The 14,876-nt window shown below is 42.6% G+C and overlaps 1 protein-coding gene across 1 annotated transcript; it reads left to right on the forward strand.

Moving 5' to 3' along the window:
- On the forward strand, nt 3,073-14,225 carry SPARCL1 (SPARC like 1). Its single transcript, XM_021396317.1, has 9 exons — nt 3,073-4,577; nt 4,703-4,756; nt 5,806-6,957; nt 7,540-7,606; nt 8,251-8,369; nt 8,954-9,074; nt 10,006-10,142; nt 11,331-11,479; nt 11,718-14,225. The coding sequence occupies exons 1-9, from the start codon at nt 4,524-4,526 to the stop codon at nt 12,019-12,021; spliced, it is 2,157 nt and encodes a 718-aa protein (XP_021251992.1). The 5' UTR covers nt 3,073-4,523; the 3' UTR covers nt 12,022-14,225.

Below are 14,876 nucleotides of genomic sequence, written 5' to 3' on the forward strand. Positions count from 1 at the left end.
TGGGTCTCAGCTGCATCTGATTTGCTATGCCAGTGGCTGACCAAAAATGCTCAATTAGAAACAAAACACAAAGGAAGCAATAAAAGCTGCACTTTCCATCTCATTTATTCTTGCAGATGATTTTCTCTCACTTCCCATTCAAGCTGCATACTTGCTGCTGTGAACAAAGACAAACAGTGAACCTTGGTGAAATTCCTGGTTGATGAAGGGGAACTGGAACTCAAAGTGCCATAGCTAAGAATGTGCAAGACTGGCAGGCCAGATGTCATCACTTCAAGACCTCTAGACAAAAAAAATCATGTCATTGATCAATACTTCAAGTGACTGCTGACACTTGATAAGAGTGGCAGCCCCTGCATAGTCCTCTTGCCAGGGATAAGCTGATGAGTCATCTCTGGTCACCAACAGCGCATTGCTCGTGTGCCCACAAAGACTCCGGCAACTGCAGGAGCACTAAGAGTGAAATAAAGCCATAAACAAACATCCCTGCAACCTAAGGTTGGAAGACATGACCAGAAGTCTAGGAAGAACTCGAATTGGTGGTTATAGCTTTCAGGCTTCCAAAGAGAAGAGACACAACCACAAAAATTGGAGCTGCTTAATACGGCTGAGTGCACTCGCATCCAATAGGACTGAGTGACAGGAGCATCCTTAGCTCCATCTCCACACAGCAGCTCTGTGCTCTTCTCTGGAAAAAAACATCATTCCAGGGTTGTCTACTCAAAATAGTTGCCACTTGTCAAGACAGTTTTTTTTTCCATTTTAAGCTGAGCTGCATGTGTCCTACAGGGAACTCGCTGTAGGAGTGAGTGAGTCAAAGCTTTTGCCTCCTCCAGGTTTCAGGCAAATCAATTTCTTCTTTCCATGACTGAAAAAGGGAGTGAGGGCCTAGTTAGCATTGCGTTCTCAGTATCCCAGCTTTTAAATTCCCCATTTCTTGGTCCCAGATATTGCTGTGCAAGGAATCCATTCCACATTTGTCTTTTGATCAAGCTTGGGAGGGAGTGTTGATCTGCCAGAGGGTAGAAAGGCACTACAGAGGGACCTGGATAGACTGCATCGATGGGCCAAGGTAAACCATATGAGTTTCATCAGGGCCAAGTGTTGGGTCCTGCACTTTGGTCAACAACCCCAGGCAACCCTACAGGCTTGGGGAGGAGTGGCTGGAAAGCTGCCTGATGGAAAGGAACCTTGGTGTGCTGATGGACAGTTGGCTGAATATGAGCCAACAGTGTGCCCAGGTGGCCAAGAAGGCCAATGGCATCCTGGCTTGGATCAGGTGGTGAGCAGAACTAGTGAAGTAATCCTGTCCCTGTCCTCAGCATTGGTGAGGCCCCACCTTGAGTACTGTGTTCAGTTTGGGGCACCTCAGTACAGGAAGGACATTGAAGTGCTGGAGCAGGTCCAAAGAAGGGCAACAAGGCTTGTGAAGGGCTTGGAGAATATGCCCTGTGAGGAGCGACTAAAGGAACTGGGGCTGTTTAGTCTGGGAAAGAGGAGGCTGAGGGGAGACCTTATTGCTCTCTTCAAATACCTGAAAGGTGATTGCAGTGAGAGTGGGGTTGGTCTCTTCTCACTGGTGACAGGTGACAGGACAAGGGGAAATGGCCTCAAGTTGCGCCAGGGGAGGTTTAGGTTAGACATCAGGAAAAACTTCTTTACAGAAAAGGTTGTTAAGCACTGGAACAGGCTCCCCAGGGAGGTGGTTGAGTCACCATCCCTGAATGTGTTTAAAAACCATTTGGATGTGGTGCTCGGGGACATGATTTAGTGGTGGGTTGTTAGAGCAGTATGGTTAGGTTGTGGTTGGACTTGATGATCTTGAAGGTTCTTTCCAACCTGAGCAATTCTATGATTCTATGATTCCCTACAGATCTCACTGCAAAGCACAGTGACTGCATTTCTTGAGGTGGGGGCGTGCTGCTTTCAGAATAGCTCCCTCTGCAATACCGTCAGTTCTGCTCATCTGAAGTGACACAAAAGCTTGTTTTTAGAAACACAGTTCTGTGGGACAAATTTGGAAATGAAAGAAAGAACAAAGTGTCTTCACATTTAGATCTCAGTGTAGAAAAAAGAATAGTGTTGCAATGCAAATCCTTGCATCATATGACATTAGATAATGCTGAGCTTATTCCATGACCATCATCTTAGTTACCATGAATTACGTATGGCCCAGCTCTGCACCTGCACAGGCTGGCTATAAGTCTGTAACAAGAAAAGACAAGTCATTCTGACATCAGAAGACTAAATAGGGAAGTGCAAAAAATCCCACTGCCATAAGACATGACCTTTACAGAGAGAAGGGCAGCGAGACCGTGGAAGAGTTCCTGGTGCTTTTCTCCCCCTAAGCTCAAACTTCACTTCCCTTGCCTCTGGGATTCACCTCAAATCCTTCACCCAGATTACTTGTACCAAATAAAACTGTTCTCCTGGGCTCTGGCAAAAGGTCTTGGCACATTTCACAGTCATCCCTTGGCACTTCACCGAAAGTGATGCGATGCCAAGAGAAACACTCCTCTCAACCCTGGAGGATGGAAGGGCCACAGTCCATTGTACAAAGATGTTTTCTCCCTTTGTTGAGGCAGCTGCTGTGGTTATTGACTTTGCAGCTTTTATGACAGTAATCCCAGCTTCCCCCACTGCTCCCTTTTCTTCATGAGCGCAGTCAGCATTGAAAAATATTTTTTTACTGTGGCTTTTGAAGTAGTCTGGTAGTTTCCATCCACCTACAGCAAACAGCTCCCAGCATCAATGGCATAATGGAACTGGTAGCACAAGACAAGAAATTACCTATTTCAGCAGCCAGGACCAATATGAGGCCCAATCAAGGCTCCTTGCTCTGAAACCAGTGTGAGGAAACGCTTCCTACACAGAAACAAGTCCTGCTGCCCTATCAGAATAAGTCAAATAACATGATTAACAACGGCAATATTTGCACAAGCATCATAGTTCAAGAAGGAGTTTAACTCTTAAAGACGCTGTTTAGTGTTTGGGGCAGATTATCCTATATTGGGGCAGTTTTATGGATGCTTACAACTCATTTGTACTACTGTGACAAGAAAAAAGATACTCAAACTAGGCTGTATTCCTATACTCAGTTCAAGGCAGTCCCCAGTAAATAAAAAGTAGTGCTTCCCACGGGCTACTTCAGGTTGGTGACAGACAAAAAAAACATCAAATCTCTACTTTCATTATTTGGACAAAGGCAGAGTCAATGGAGTCAGCTAGAGATCCAGTTATGAATACCTTAATTATAAGTGAAATACACTGATAGCTATCTAACTACCAAAACAAATACATGTAATGGGATTTTAGAACTAAGAAATTCAGTGCCCAGAGCTGTGCTGCTGACTAGGAACAAAGAGAGGTAAAGGCTACTTGACTTCTAGTACTAGAATTCAAGTACTTCTTCCCTACCAGGTCTTCAAGAGCATAGAATACAGTTTCTAGGGCTCTATATGCATATTACAAACAGATCTAGGCGTGGCAACAGCCAGATTGGTTGCTTCTTGGCTCCCATGAACACAAGCCCCCCTGGAATCCTCCTTTTGAGGTTTTGGTGTCCCCCCCCAGCCAAGAACATTTTGAAACCATACACGGAGCCTCATGCATTTGGATACAGTTGACCCAACTGACTGAACTACTGCCAATGTCCTCATATGTCAGAGAGCTCAATCAGTAAAAAAGAGGCCGTGCGCTTCAGATAACAAAGTGACAAGTGTTTCATTTATGTTGATAAAGATACACAGAAAGGAATGAAGATGGAAACACATGAGGTAGAAATACAAATATTTTAAAGAGCAGAATGGAGAGGACAGAGGAGAATTTCCAGAGATAAAAAGTCAGTAGAATGCAAACAGAAACAGAAGCAAAAGGAAAATCCCAGTGATTACTCACAACCACAGGGAAAAATATAGGACAAAATAAAAAACAGAAAGAAAGCAAAACAGCGAGTAAGGTCAAGGAAAAACTGAATTGATATGACTTGTTTATTTTTTGTTTTCCTGATGATACAGCTACAGCCATATGAAATTCCAGTGTATGTGTACTGCGAAGGTGAGAAAATATAAGCTAGTGACTTCCGCAAGGTGAAAACAAGTTGCTCGTCTTTCACCCACTTGAGAACATTAGCACAGACTGAAGAAAATCCTATTGCACTGCATGCTCTTCCAGCCATCTGCCTCATGCTACACTGCAGCAAAGTTGGGTTTGGTGCTTCCTGAGCAGGAAGGCTCTAGAGCTGGTGGAGCAGCCTAAGCCCTGTAAAAGGAGCAGAACCAAAGCGCACTCTAGATAAACTGGTCGAGCTCCTGAACTTACATACAACTGAGCATTGCATGGAAATGTTGGGTTTTCAGACAGACTTTCAGACGACAGCAACCACTACGTTGCTTCCATCAATAACTTCTAAACCGTGATACCCACACCTTAACTTTGTTTCTTTTGATGTTACTTGCAGAAAGGAAACCTCCAAACCCTACCACTGTACCATTAACTACTGTCCTGTTTAAGATCTGAAAAACATGAAGACCATAGCGCTCCTGATTTGTCTTCTAGGATCTGCTTTCACCACTCCAGTAAGCACTCACCATGCCATTATTACTATGCACTTGAACTTTCCATTTCCATGAACACTCTGTTAGCCCACAGAGTTATACAAAGTTATTTATAAACAGAATTTTAATGTAATTGTTTCTTCTAGACTTTTCCCTTAAGCTACCAATTTGGAAATCGCGGACAGAAAACTGCAGAGAAGGTACTCTCGTTCTTTTAAGCAATAAGAGGCAACCTACATTTTTCGTATCAGCTACATAGAAGCCATCACCACATGCACACTAGTTCGCAAATCATACATTGATTCTAAACCACGTAAGAATTTTGCCACAACACTACACAGAGCATTAGAAAGACACAGCTCATCTTGGCAAGCTATACACTGGCTGACAAACCAGACAGACAGCTCTGGTGGTAGTGAGACAGGTGGCTTCAACAGCACTATGACATATATGCATATGGCATATGCATATATTCAATCCAAGTGAAAACTGGTCTTTACTGCATCATTCTGGTGAGCATCTGTAGCTCAGACATAGTGGACTTGGGCTCCAAACCAACAAATGTTTCATAAAAACAGAATTAAGAGAATTCTGTATAGAAAAAAAAATACAAAATACCTTCCCTTCCAATAACATTTTCAAATAACGAATTATATCTAGCTCTGTATAGCTTTCTAGGTGCATCTCATGTCAATCCAAATAGTGCTCTGTAATGAAAATGCAGAAAGTAACCATTCCTCTTCAAATTTCCAGCAGAAACTTTGGTGTGAACACCTTTCCAGACAGTTTGCAGCCTACACCTATATCCCCGAAACAACTCACACAGAAGGCATCTGTATGAAAATAAAACATAGCAGTATCAGAGCCAAATGAATCAGCAACTCCAAGTGAAGTAGCAATATTTCTCAAGGGCCAGTTGTCCCCTTCCAGTAGTTGACTATAGCCACACTGACTAAAACCTTTGGTCAAAGTACTAAGTATCCTCACAAGTGAGGAAAAATTTAAAAAAAAAAAAAAAAAAAGGAGATGGAAACTTGCTAAACATAGAAAGGATACTAGTTGTAAATTTCATGCTCTAACATTAAAAAAATTACAAAAAAAACAACACAAAACAACAAAATCAGTGTCATGTTTGTCTTTCCAATCAGGCAAAAAGCCTGTCCAAAGAACTTCAAATAAATTCTCAGATTTATTAGCCAACTTTCTTTGGTCTTTGGTCTTTGGTGGTGTTTTTGTTTTCCCCCTACAGACTAAATATATTCATTCTGAAGCCCCAGAGGAAGAGAACACAGGGTCTGTAAACAAGGGTGGTGTGCTGTCTGGCCACAGGACCATAAAAGCAGAGGTACCGGTACTAGATGCACAGAGGGATGAGCCCTGGGCCATCAGAAGACAAGGACAAGGTGATGGTGAGCATCAAACTAAAAACAGCCTGAGGAGCGTTAACTTCCTTACTCTGCACAGTAATCCAGGCTCGGCTTCCGATAACCGGGAAAGCAACTCTGGCAGAAACAGGGAATGGTCTGGCTCTGAGCGCCACCAGCCCAGGAGGCACGAGAAGCACAGCAACGTAGTTGGTCAGCGGGCTCTGCATGGAGAAAGTCCAGTGGATGCTCTTGGTCTGGTTCGTGAGCTCAACATGTGGAAATATAATAAAAACACAGTTGGCTTTGATGAAAATAACAGTGAAAGTGATGAAGAGGAAGCTGGGGAGGAAGAAGATGAGGAATGGGGTGGAGAAACTGATTATAGAGGTATGAAGCACATAGCCCATGGGACAAGTCATGGAAACCAATACAGGAGATGGCAAAATGAAAACAGCCAGCCATCTGGTGAATTTTTGAGAGATTCCAGTCTGCCAGTGCGTATAACCAAGAGACACGGTGAGAAATTCAGCATAGAGGAAGAAAGTCAGGAAAAGCCCCACAAGGAAGGAAAAATCCCTCTCTCAAAGAAAAATCATAATGAGGATCAGGGTGAAAAAAGGCAAAGCCAAGAAAGCAAAGACCATTTTCAAGTAAACAATCAGAACAAACACAAAGCAGTGATGAAAAGGCAGGATAAGGAAGGCAGCAGCGCTGAGGAGGATGATAACGATAGTGGTGATGATGGTGAGGAAGATCTCAGCAATGTCTGGAGGGAAACAGTCTACGAGGAACAGGAGAGAATGCAGAGCAATGATCAGGAGAGCATCAGCAACAAGCAGAAAGAGGAAGAAACAGCTGGGGATGACAGTGGAGTTTATAGGGAGATGCAGGATTACCAAGGTGACAAAATCAAAGACATTACTCACTCTAAAGATGATCATTACCACCACCAGCCCCCTAATTCCAGCAGCAAGCGACAACTGCAAACAAGTAGCTCTGTTGAGAGTGTGAATTCAATGGAACCTGAGGATGAGGTAAATTCTCTTTAAAATGTAACTAAAAGACTAGAAGAGGGAAAAAACATACTTAAGTTCCTTGTGATCAAGAGTACATTTTGGAGACAAACAGGTCTAACAATTTAATATTATTTTGGAGGTCTCATCTCCTTTTACACATTATTTACAGTGTTTTTCATGTGTCACTTCCTGCACAACACTGAAGTAGGACCAGAAAGGAAGTGAGCACAACTCACATCCCACAGCGTGCTCCAGCCCCATAGCAGCTCACCAGGCACTGCTGAGACACAGTCCATGCTCACTGATGACAAGCAAGGACTGAAGCAACAGTTGTGTTAGCCTCAAGGTACTACATGCTGCATGTCACTTACTGCAGATTGTGAGGAGCCCAGGTCTCACTGAACTTCTGGCTGCTCCAGAGAAGAGAGCACCCTTAATGCCGTTAGAGACCTTATCCCTCTTGCATATTTCACATAGCAACCTCTTTCTGCAGCAAATATGGATCTGACTCAGTTTGCTATATTTGTGTCTGAAAAAACTTTTTCCAAGTATTTTTTCCTTCCAAGATTTACCGCAGCTTCTGCCTCTGTGACTATACAGGTTAAGACCACAGGCGGTTCATACAATGAGGAAAGTGCAAGCAACAGCACTGGGAAGGCTCTCCCGGGTGAGTAAACCCTATGCCAAGCCCACACATCACCACTAACTCACTGTGGCTTGGGAATCTGCTGGCCTGCACTTCTTTTCTGCCTTGGGCAGCATGCAATTTCACATGACTGAGTTGTGCTGGTGCATTATTCTACACCAGATACGTTGCCAGAGAAGAATCCTTTTTGTATGCCCTGGGATTTACTCCTGTTTTCTGAAAAATATATTTAAGTAGTGTACACATTTTTGTGTCAGCATTACAGGCTGTGGATCATTTTCCACTAAAAGCCCCCACTTTAACAATGCTAGTCTGAATAAAGCTGGGAATGGGTCAAGTGTCTCGGATTAAGCAAGGACAGATGGGACACATTTCAAAAAAGTTGAAAGTAAATGTCAGCCCTTAAAGGAGAAATGGCCTTTTTCTGAGAAATGTATTTCCCCACGTAACTTAAACCTGGGGGTGCTAGAAGCTGCTTAGAAAAGTTCATTAAAAATTTGTCTTTTATTCAGTGAAAGATGCAGTGAAATCTTAAACTTGCAAAAAGCACTTGAGTTCTTTGTGAGCATTTGTTTCTATTTTAATTTGACTGTGAGTTGCACTTGACAGAAACACTTGGTTTGGTTCCATTCTCTCTAACACTCTCTCCTTGATACTGTTGCTAGATCTTTGTAGGAACTTCCACTGCAAAAGAGGAAAAGTCTGCCAAGCAGACAAGCAAGGGAAACCCAGCTGTATTTGCCAAGATCCTGCTGCTTGCCCTTCCACCAAAGATTATGAGCGCGTAAGTATTACATTCAGTGCACAGCATGTGGGAAAGCCAGCAACAACATTTACAAGATACCACATCCCCTTGCTATTATTTAGAATAATTCTACCCTAAGAATCATGCAGATAGGTTTGGATAATTTCAGTAACTGCCAATTTGAATAGAGGGTCAATACATACTTCAGAATAGTATAAATCTACGTAGCCAATGTGGCTTGCTTCCATTAGCCTCCCAGGGAACATTGCTTTTTCCTGTAATTAAAAACAGTAATTTATCCATTCAAGCTTGTAGAGTGCATAGCAAATACTAGTACATACCTAGTGTAATAATCCAATGGCATCTCAGACACTGTATTACTATCACACAAAAATAAATTCATATGTCTTGAAAGAAGATGTGTAAGTACAGCCACCTAGTCCTTAAGTAAGCATATTATGACTAGAATTTTCAATACATCTGATCACATGCAGTCTCTGTGGGTATTCCCACTGCTACATCATATCGCAACAATCCTTTCGTTGTAAGGCCTCCGTTATTGACCAGGTAATTTTTCTGAACATAGACAGAGGGGTGCGCATGTTTGCTTTTCACTCCCATAGGTTTGTGGCACAGACAATAAGACTTATGATGGCACATGCCAACTCTTTGGCATCAAATGTCAACTTGAAGGGACAAAAATGGGACGCCAGCTGCACCTGGACTATATGGGCGCCTGCAAATGTAAGGTTTCCTTTTCCATATAAAATTTGTCTCTATATAAGGAGCCTTAGCATCACCAGTAAGCATAAGGAATCTTTCTTCTTGTGCTCTCCCACTTCTCCAATCAATTCTGTGCTAAATAAGATCAATCTTCAAATTCTAACCATGTCATACCACTCACTTGTCTTATAGTTAAGGTTATTAAATGGCTGAATCCCGAAGACATCCCTCCTATGCTTAAAACTTGTTGTTAACCCTATCTCCTCCCAGTACTGTCCTGTATGTTAATATGGCTTCCAGTTCTTTACCATATGAAGATTTTTTCATACCTATACAGTATATACATCAACTTCATAGATTAAAACATCATGTTCAAAAAAAATAATAATAATCATGAAGCTACCTAGACACCAAATGCAGAATCATAGAATTATCTAGGTTGGAAAAGACCTTCAAGATCAAAGTCCAACCATCAACCTGAACTACAAAGTCCCATCAACAAACCATGACCCTCAATGCCACATCCAAACAACTGACATGCCTTCAGAGATGGGGACAAAGTCACAATCCAAAAGCTAGAGTTGATTTCTAAGCTCTTCTTCAATTGCCACAAACCCTAAGAGGAAACAAGATTCACTTTCAGCCAGAATATTCCTTTGCTCCTACGAACTCTGCCTTCATACAACCAACAGACTGATAATAGTTTCACTGCACGATTCTGCTTTTAAGGTACACAGGTAGGTTAAGCTTGTGGCCTGCATGACCTGTGCAGGATATGCACCGATCAGCAAACTGTAGTTTTATTACTGAACCCACTAGATGCATTTCCAATTTTATATAGTAACAACTACATCAATTTTTAGCTGAATTGGAAGTTTGCTAGTGAGAATCAAGCCTAACTTGGCTCAGAAATGCTTGAATGGGGACTTAACAAAAGCTTTGTTTGACACAGACATACCCCACTGTACTGATTATGAAGTGGATCAGTTCCCTCTCCGTATGAGAGACTGGCTCAAAAACATCCTTATGCAATATTACGAACGCGATCAGGATACATCTGGATTTCTAACTGAAAAACAAAGGAATAAGGTAAGCAATGCATTTTCAGATAGGAAGATGGAGTGATACAGTTAATATGAACTAGCTGAAACAAGTCATTTACGGAATCACAGAACACTTGAAGTTGGAAAGGACCTATGGAGGTCATCCGGACCAACCCCCTGCTCAAGCAGGGCCATATCGACTGTTTTCCCCATTTCATATTAGCATTTCTGTTCTGGTTAGGGTTCTGGATATCAAATCACAAGCAAGAAAGTCAAAGTGTGAACTGGACAATCTAGACTATATACTGTTTACAGTTTGTGAAATACACCTACACATCCCCTCACAGTATTTTAAGTTTAGACACATTTCTGCTATGAACATTCATTTTGTCCAAGTGAACCTAAGCCAAGTGCATTATTTTTGAGTGCGTACTTACAGGCAAGGGGCAAAAAAAAAAAAAAAAAAAAAAGTGCACACCTTTTCTGATAATTGTTCTCTCAAGAACAGACAACATTTCTTCTGTCACACTTTGTAACAAACCTTTTGGATTGATAACTAATGGGGATAAGGATCTGATTCGTGTGGTCAATGACATTTTCCAGCTCTTCTGTTCTTGGGACGCATCTTGTGCTTGGCAATCAATACAGAAATTTGTGAAAATGAAATGAACAGTTATGGGTGTCTCCTACAATTTTTAATACAGTTTCATGTACCGTCAATTTACAAATCAAGCTAGCCCCATGATATTCAAGGGATAAAATTAAAATGAGCGATACTCAGTCTATACAAAATATGCTTGAGGACTACTAAAAGACTACACCTGTAACTACCAAGAGGGATCGTGGCCGACCAGGAATGTCTCATTCTAAAAAGTACGAATTACACAATATCTGATACAGCAAAGCCGAGCTGCTTACCCCAGAACTGAAGATACGCTAATATCAGAGTCAGCTTTGCCTTCAACTATCTGAGGCCCTGTCCTGTTTAGCTGGGTCTGATGCCAACTGAGTCATAGGGGTCAGACTTCCTTTCCAGTTACTACTGAAGTTCACATAGTAACCCGACAAACCTGAGGCAAGCTTTTTCCACAGGGTACAGTCATAAACAATAATACTCATTTCCTTAGAAGTATTTTATCAAGTTTAATTTCTTCAAATTGCCTCCTTGGTGGAGAGTTCTCTTCAGGCTACGTCTTCGCCTTCAAACAAAAATCAGCTTCTCTGATGTCTTCAGGTCAAAAAAATATACCTGAATGAAAAGCGTCTCATGTCCGGTGAGCACCCAGTTGAGCTTCTCCTGCACGACTTTGAGAAAAACTATCACATGTACGTGTATCCTGTGCACTGGCAATTTTATCAGCTTGACCAGCACCCAGTTGACAGGTAAGAACTCTTTGTATGTTAAGTTCTGATCTGCAGGTCAAGTTAAGGATGTTTTACTTTCCTAAACCACTTGAAGTATCCTCGGTGGAAAAAGCTTTTAAAGAACAAAGAGTAGTTAAAATGTATAGACTTTTCTGTCAACGTCACTGCTGTCATCTTCCAAACACTTAGAGCATCTTTGGTGATGCCAATAATTTAACACTGAAATACACCTCTACCTGTGTTCTCTTCCTTTCAGATCACTGACTCACTCAGAGCTTGCTTCTTTGAGAGCCTCCCTCGTTCCCATGGAACACTGCATAACCCGTTTCTTCCAGGAGTGTGATGGAGACCAAGATAAACTCATCACTTTGAAGGAGTGGTGCCACTGCTTTGGGATTAAGGAAGGTAAGCTTCGAAGACCAGGACAGCACACAGTACAAAGCATTCCTACTGCTAACTTCCAGATTACAATAAAAATTCCAGGCAGATGGTTAACGACTACTGCACACAAAAACAACTGGAACAGGAATGACAGAACAGCAAGAGATGCAAGGTTCTGAACTGGTATGCACAGATAGGAAAAAGCAATGTTTTCCACCAGGAAAAATCTGGGAGGTACTAAGTATGAAATCACTCCTCCCTGCAGTATCTGACCCTGTGTGTTCTGCCTGTTTCTGTCACTCCAGAACACTGGATTCCCAGCTCACAAGCAGGTCTAGATCTAACACATCAAAAAGGGCCTGAATGAATGGCTCCTCAGTATATCACCAATCGCACTTGGCTTTTTGTACTGATAACATTCCAATACCCAAGCCCTCTGAAATTTCAGTACGCCATTTTTAATAATAATACTGCATAAGAACACCACTTTGGCAAACGTTAATAATATTTCCTTCTCTGTTGCAGAAGACATAAATGAAAGTCTCCTGTTCTGAGCCTGGCTGAGCAGAATCCCTGTGCTGCGCTACAGCTAGTTAAACATGTGATGCCCATTTATGACTGCAATTAACAGCCCTATAATTTTCAGGAATAAGATGGCATAAGATCCTCGGAGGCAGAATGAGTTACTCTCAGATAACACAAGTGCCTAATTGTTACAAATTCATTAACAGCAGTAATGTTTAGGAACTCCAAGTAGCTCATAGCTAAATAGTGTTTTCTTCTGCATGTACCAATAACCTCTTAGTAGGACTAACCTGATAACTGAGTTGTTCACAAAAGCCCTCAGTAGAATTATAGGATGTGGATTTTATAATACACTGAAAACTACTTTGAAATAGGTTTTCTTTTCTTGTCACTTACTGTCAGTATGGCATTCTGCATAGAAGCGTCAAATAAACAAAGTTTACCCAGATTTTTGTTTTGGTTTCTTTGTTGTATTTTTTTACTTGTTTTGTTTTTTTGACATTGATCAAGTTTATCAGTCCTTAAGCTGTAAATCCTGGTACGTGAAAAGCCAGTGCTTTTCAGTATTTCTTCTCCTGCCCTTTGAAACACAGCAGTAACAGGGCCCATGTCACGCAGCAGATTCCTGATGGGCAAACAACTACACCACCAAGGCTGGTACAGCCATGGAGACCTGAAGCACCTAGTGCATGAAGGAGCAGACCAGCATTGCACCCATAGTGGAAGTCTCGGTGCTGCTTCCACACTTCATTTGCAAGGCACAGAGAGGGGGAGCAACTCCTACTGTATGCACAGCGATGCTGCCCTCACAGAGCATTACACCAGAAAAAGAGTCAGCTGAGCTCTTGTTTTCTGCAAGGCAGGGAAGCTCCACTAATCGACATTTAACCTACAAAACAGAAATAACAGCAGTAAGAATAATGACTATAAATGATCGTTAGTTTCACCTTCCAGCATTTTAGGTTAACTTGCAAATACCTTAATAGTTATCACTTTTGAAGTATTTGGGTGGTGATAATTTTATTGACTGCCTCTCAACAGTGAAATCTCACTCTCATCCGCAGGCACTCTACTATGAGATACACACACATATATATGTGTATATATACGCACACAGTACCCACTCGGCCACACTCACTGTTGACACTTATCCATGGCATAATCGTATCCATTGCAGTTGGTTAAACCCAATAAAACACACATTGCTTTCTTTCTGCTCGTTCATCCCCTTGCTCTGTAACAGACTGTTCCGCCCCCACCACATGCAAATAGCATGCTTAGTAACAAATCTTAGAGTTCTTCTTGCACCATTACTGAGGAAGCTTAGCACACATATGTAATCCAATAAGAGTTCTGCTTTGCACCCTCAGACATGCCCCAAGAAAAGAGCACAGTGTAGAACTGCTGGTGTCAGTGGTCGGGAATAAACTTGGCAAACCCAACTTCTGAATGACATCCTGCAAGATTTTCCCCAGACGAACAGATGAGTTTAACTTACTCAGATATCCAAAAGTGAAGGTCTCAGACCAAAAGTACGCTGGCAGTGTACAGCTGGCATCACCGGTTAGCAGTGATTTCAATTCACAAGCTGGCATTTGTTTGGGAAAACTATGAATGGCTGACATCGGATGCCTAGAGGTCATGTGGTTCAGCTCACGGTGCTCAGGAAAGGCTATCTAGAGCTGGAGGGCCAGAACCATGTCCAGGCAGCTTCTGAACATCTCCTGGAAGGACACTTCACAAACTCTGGCCAACTTGTGCCTGTGCTCAGTCACACAGTAAAAAAACAAAAAGCTTCCTTTCGTAACACAAACAACACACGCTTCCATGGCTGAACCTGTCAGTCCTTCAGGGATAGTATAAAAACCATAAAGGTCAACAAAAAAAGTTGGCTGCTTTACCAGGTGGGAAGTAATTAAACTAAACAACGAGCGGGTCCAAAGAAGACATCACTCATGACATCTTGCGGTTTTCTGATGCAAGCCACACTACCCAAAACCATATATATAGACACCGGCCATCCATGCATCGCTATCGCCACAGCCAGCTGACTCCATCTGATCCACTGACCAGCCGCTCAACATGCAGCCCAAAGGTAACGCAGATCCTTGGCTCTTACCTGTGCTAAGTTGCAGGCAGGCGCTGGAGCAGGTTGTCCAGACGGCCTGTGGAGCTTCCACCACAAGAGAGGTTCTGATCCCACCTGAACACAGTTCTGGACAAACCTGGGCCAGCTGACCCTGCTGAAGGAGCCTGGGTGTGGGAGACGGGGTGAGCTCCATCAGCTTCAGAGGTCCCTCAGCCTTTCTGTGAGGCTGCAAAGAAGCAGCTCCTGGCAAGGACTGCCAAAAAAACACCCTTTACTTACCCTGACTGCACACATCAGCAGCTCAAACATGGGGCTGGCAGCTGAGGGCACCCCACACGGTGCACACAGCTCGCAGCACAGCTCCTGTGTTCTTTCCACAAACTTCCCTGTCACTCCACTCCGAGGACAGCCTCACCGCTC

This window comes from Numida meleagris, chromosome 4, assembly GCF_002078875.1.
Source record: "Numida meleagris isolate 19003 breed g44 Domestic line chromosome 4, NumMel1.0, whole genome shotgun sequence".
Classification (NCBI taxonomy): domain Eukaryota; kingdom Metazoa; phylum Chordata; class Aves; order Galliformes; family Numididae; genus Numida; species Numida meleagris.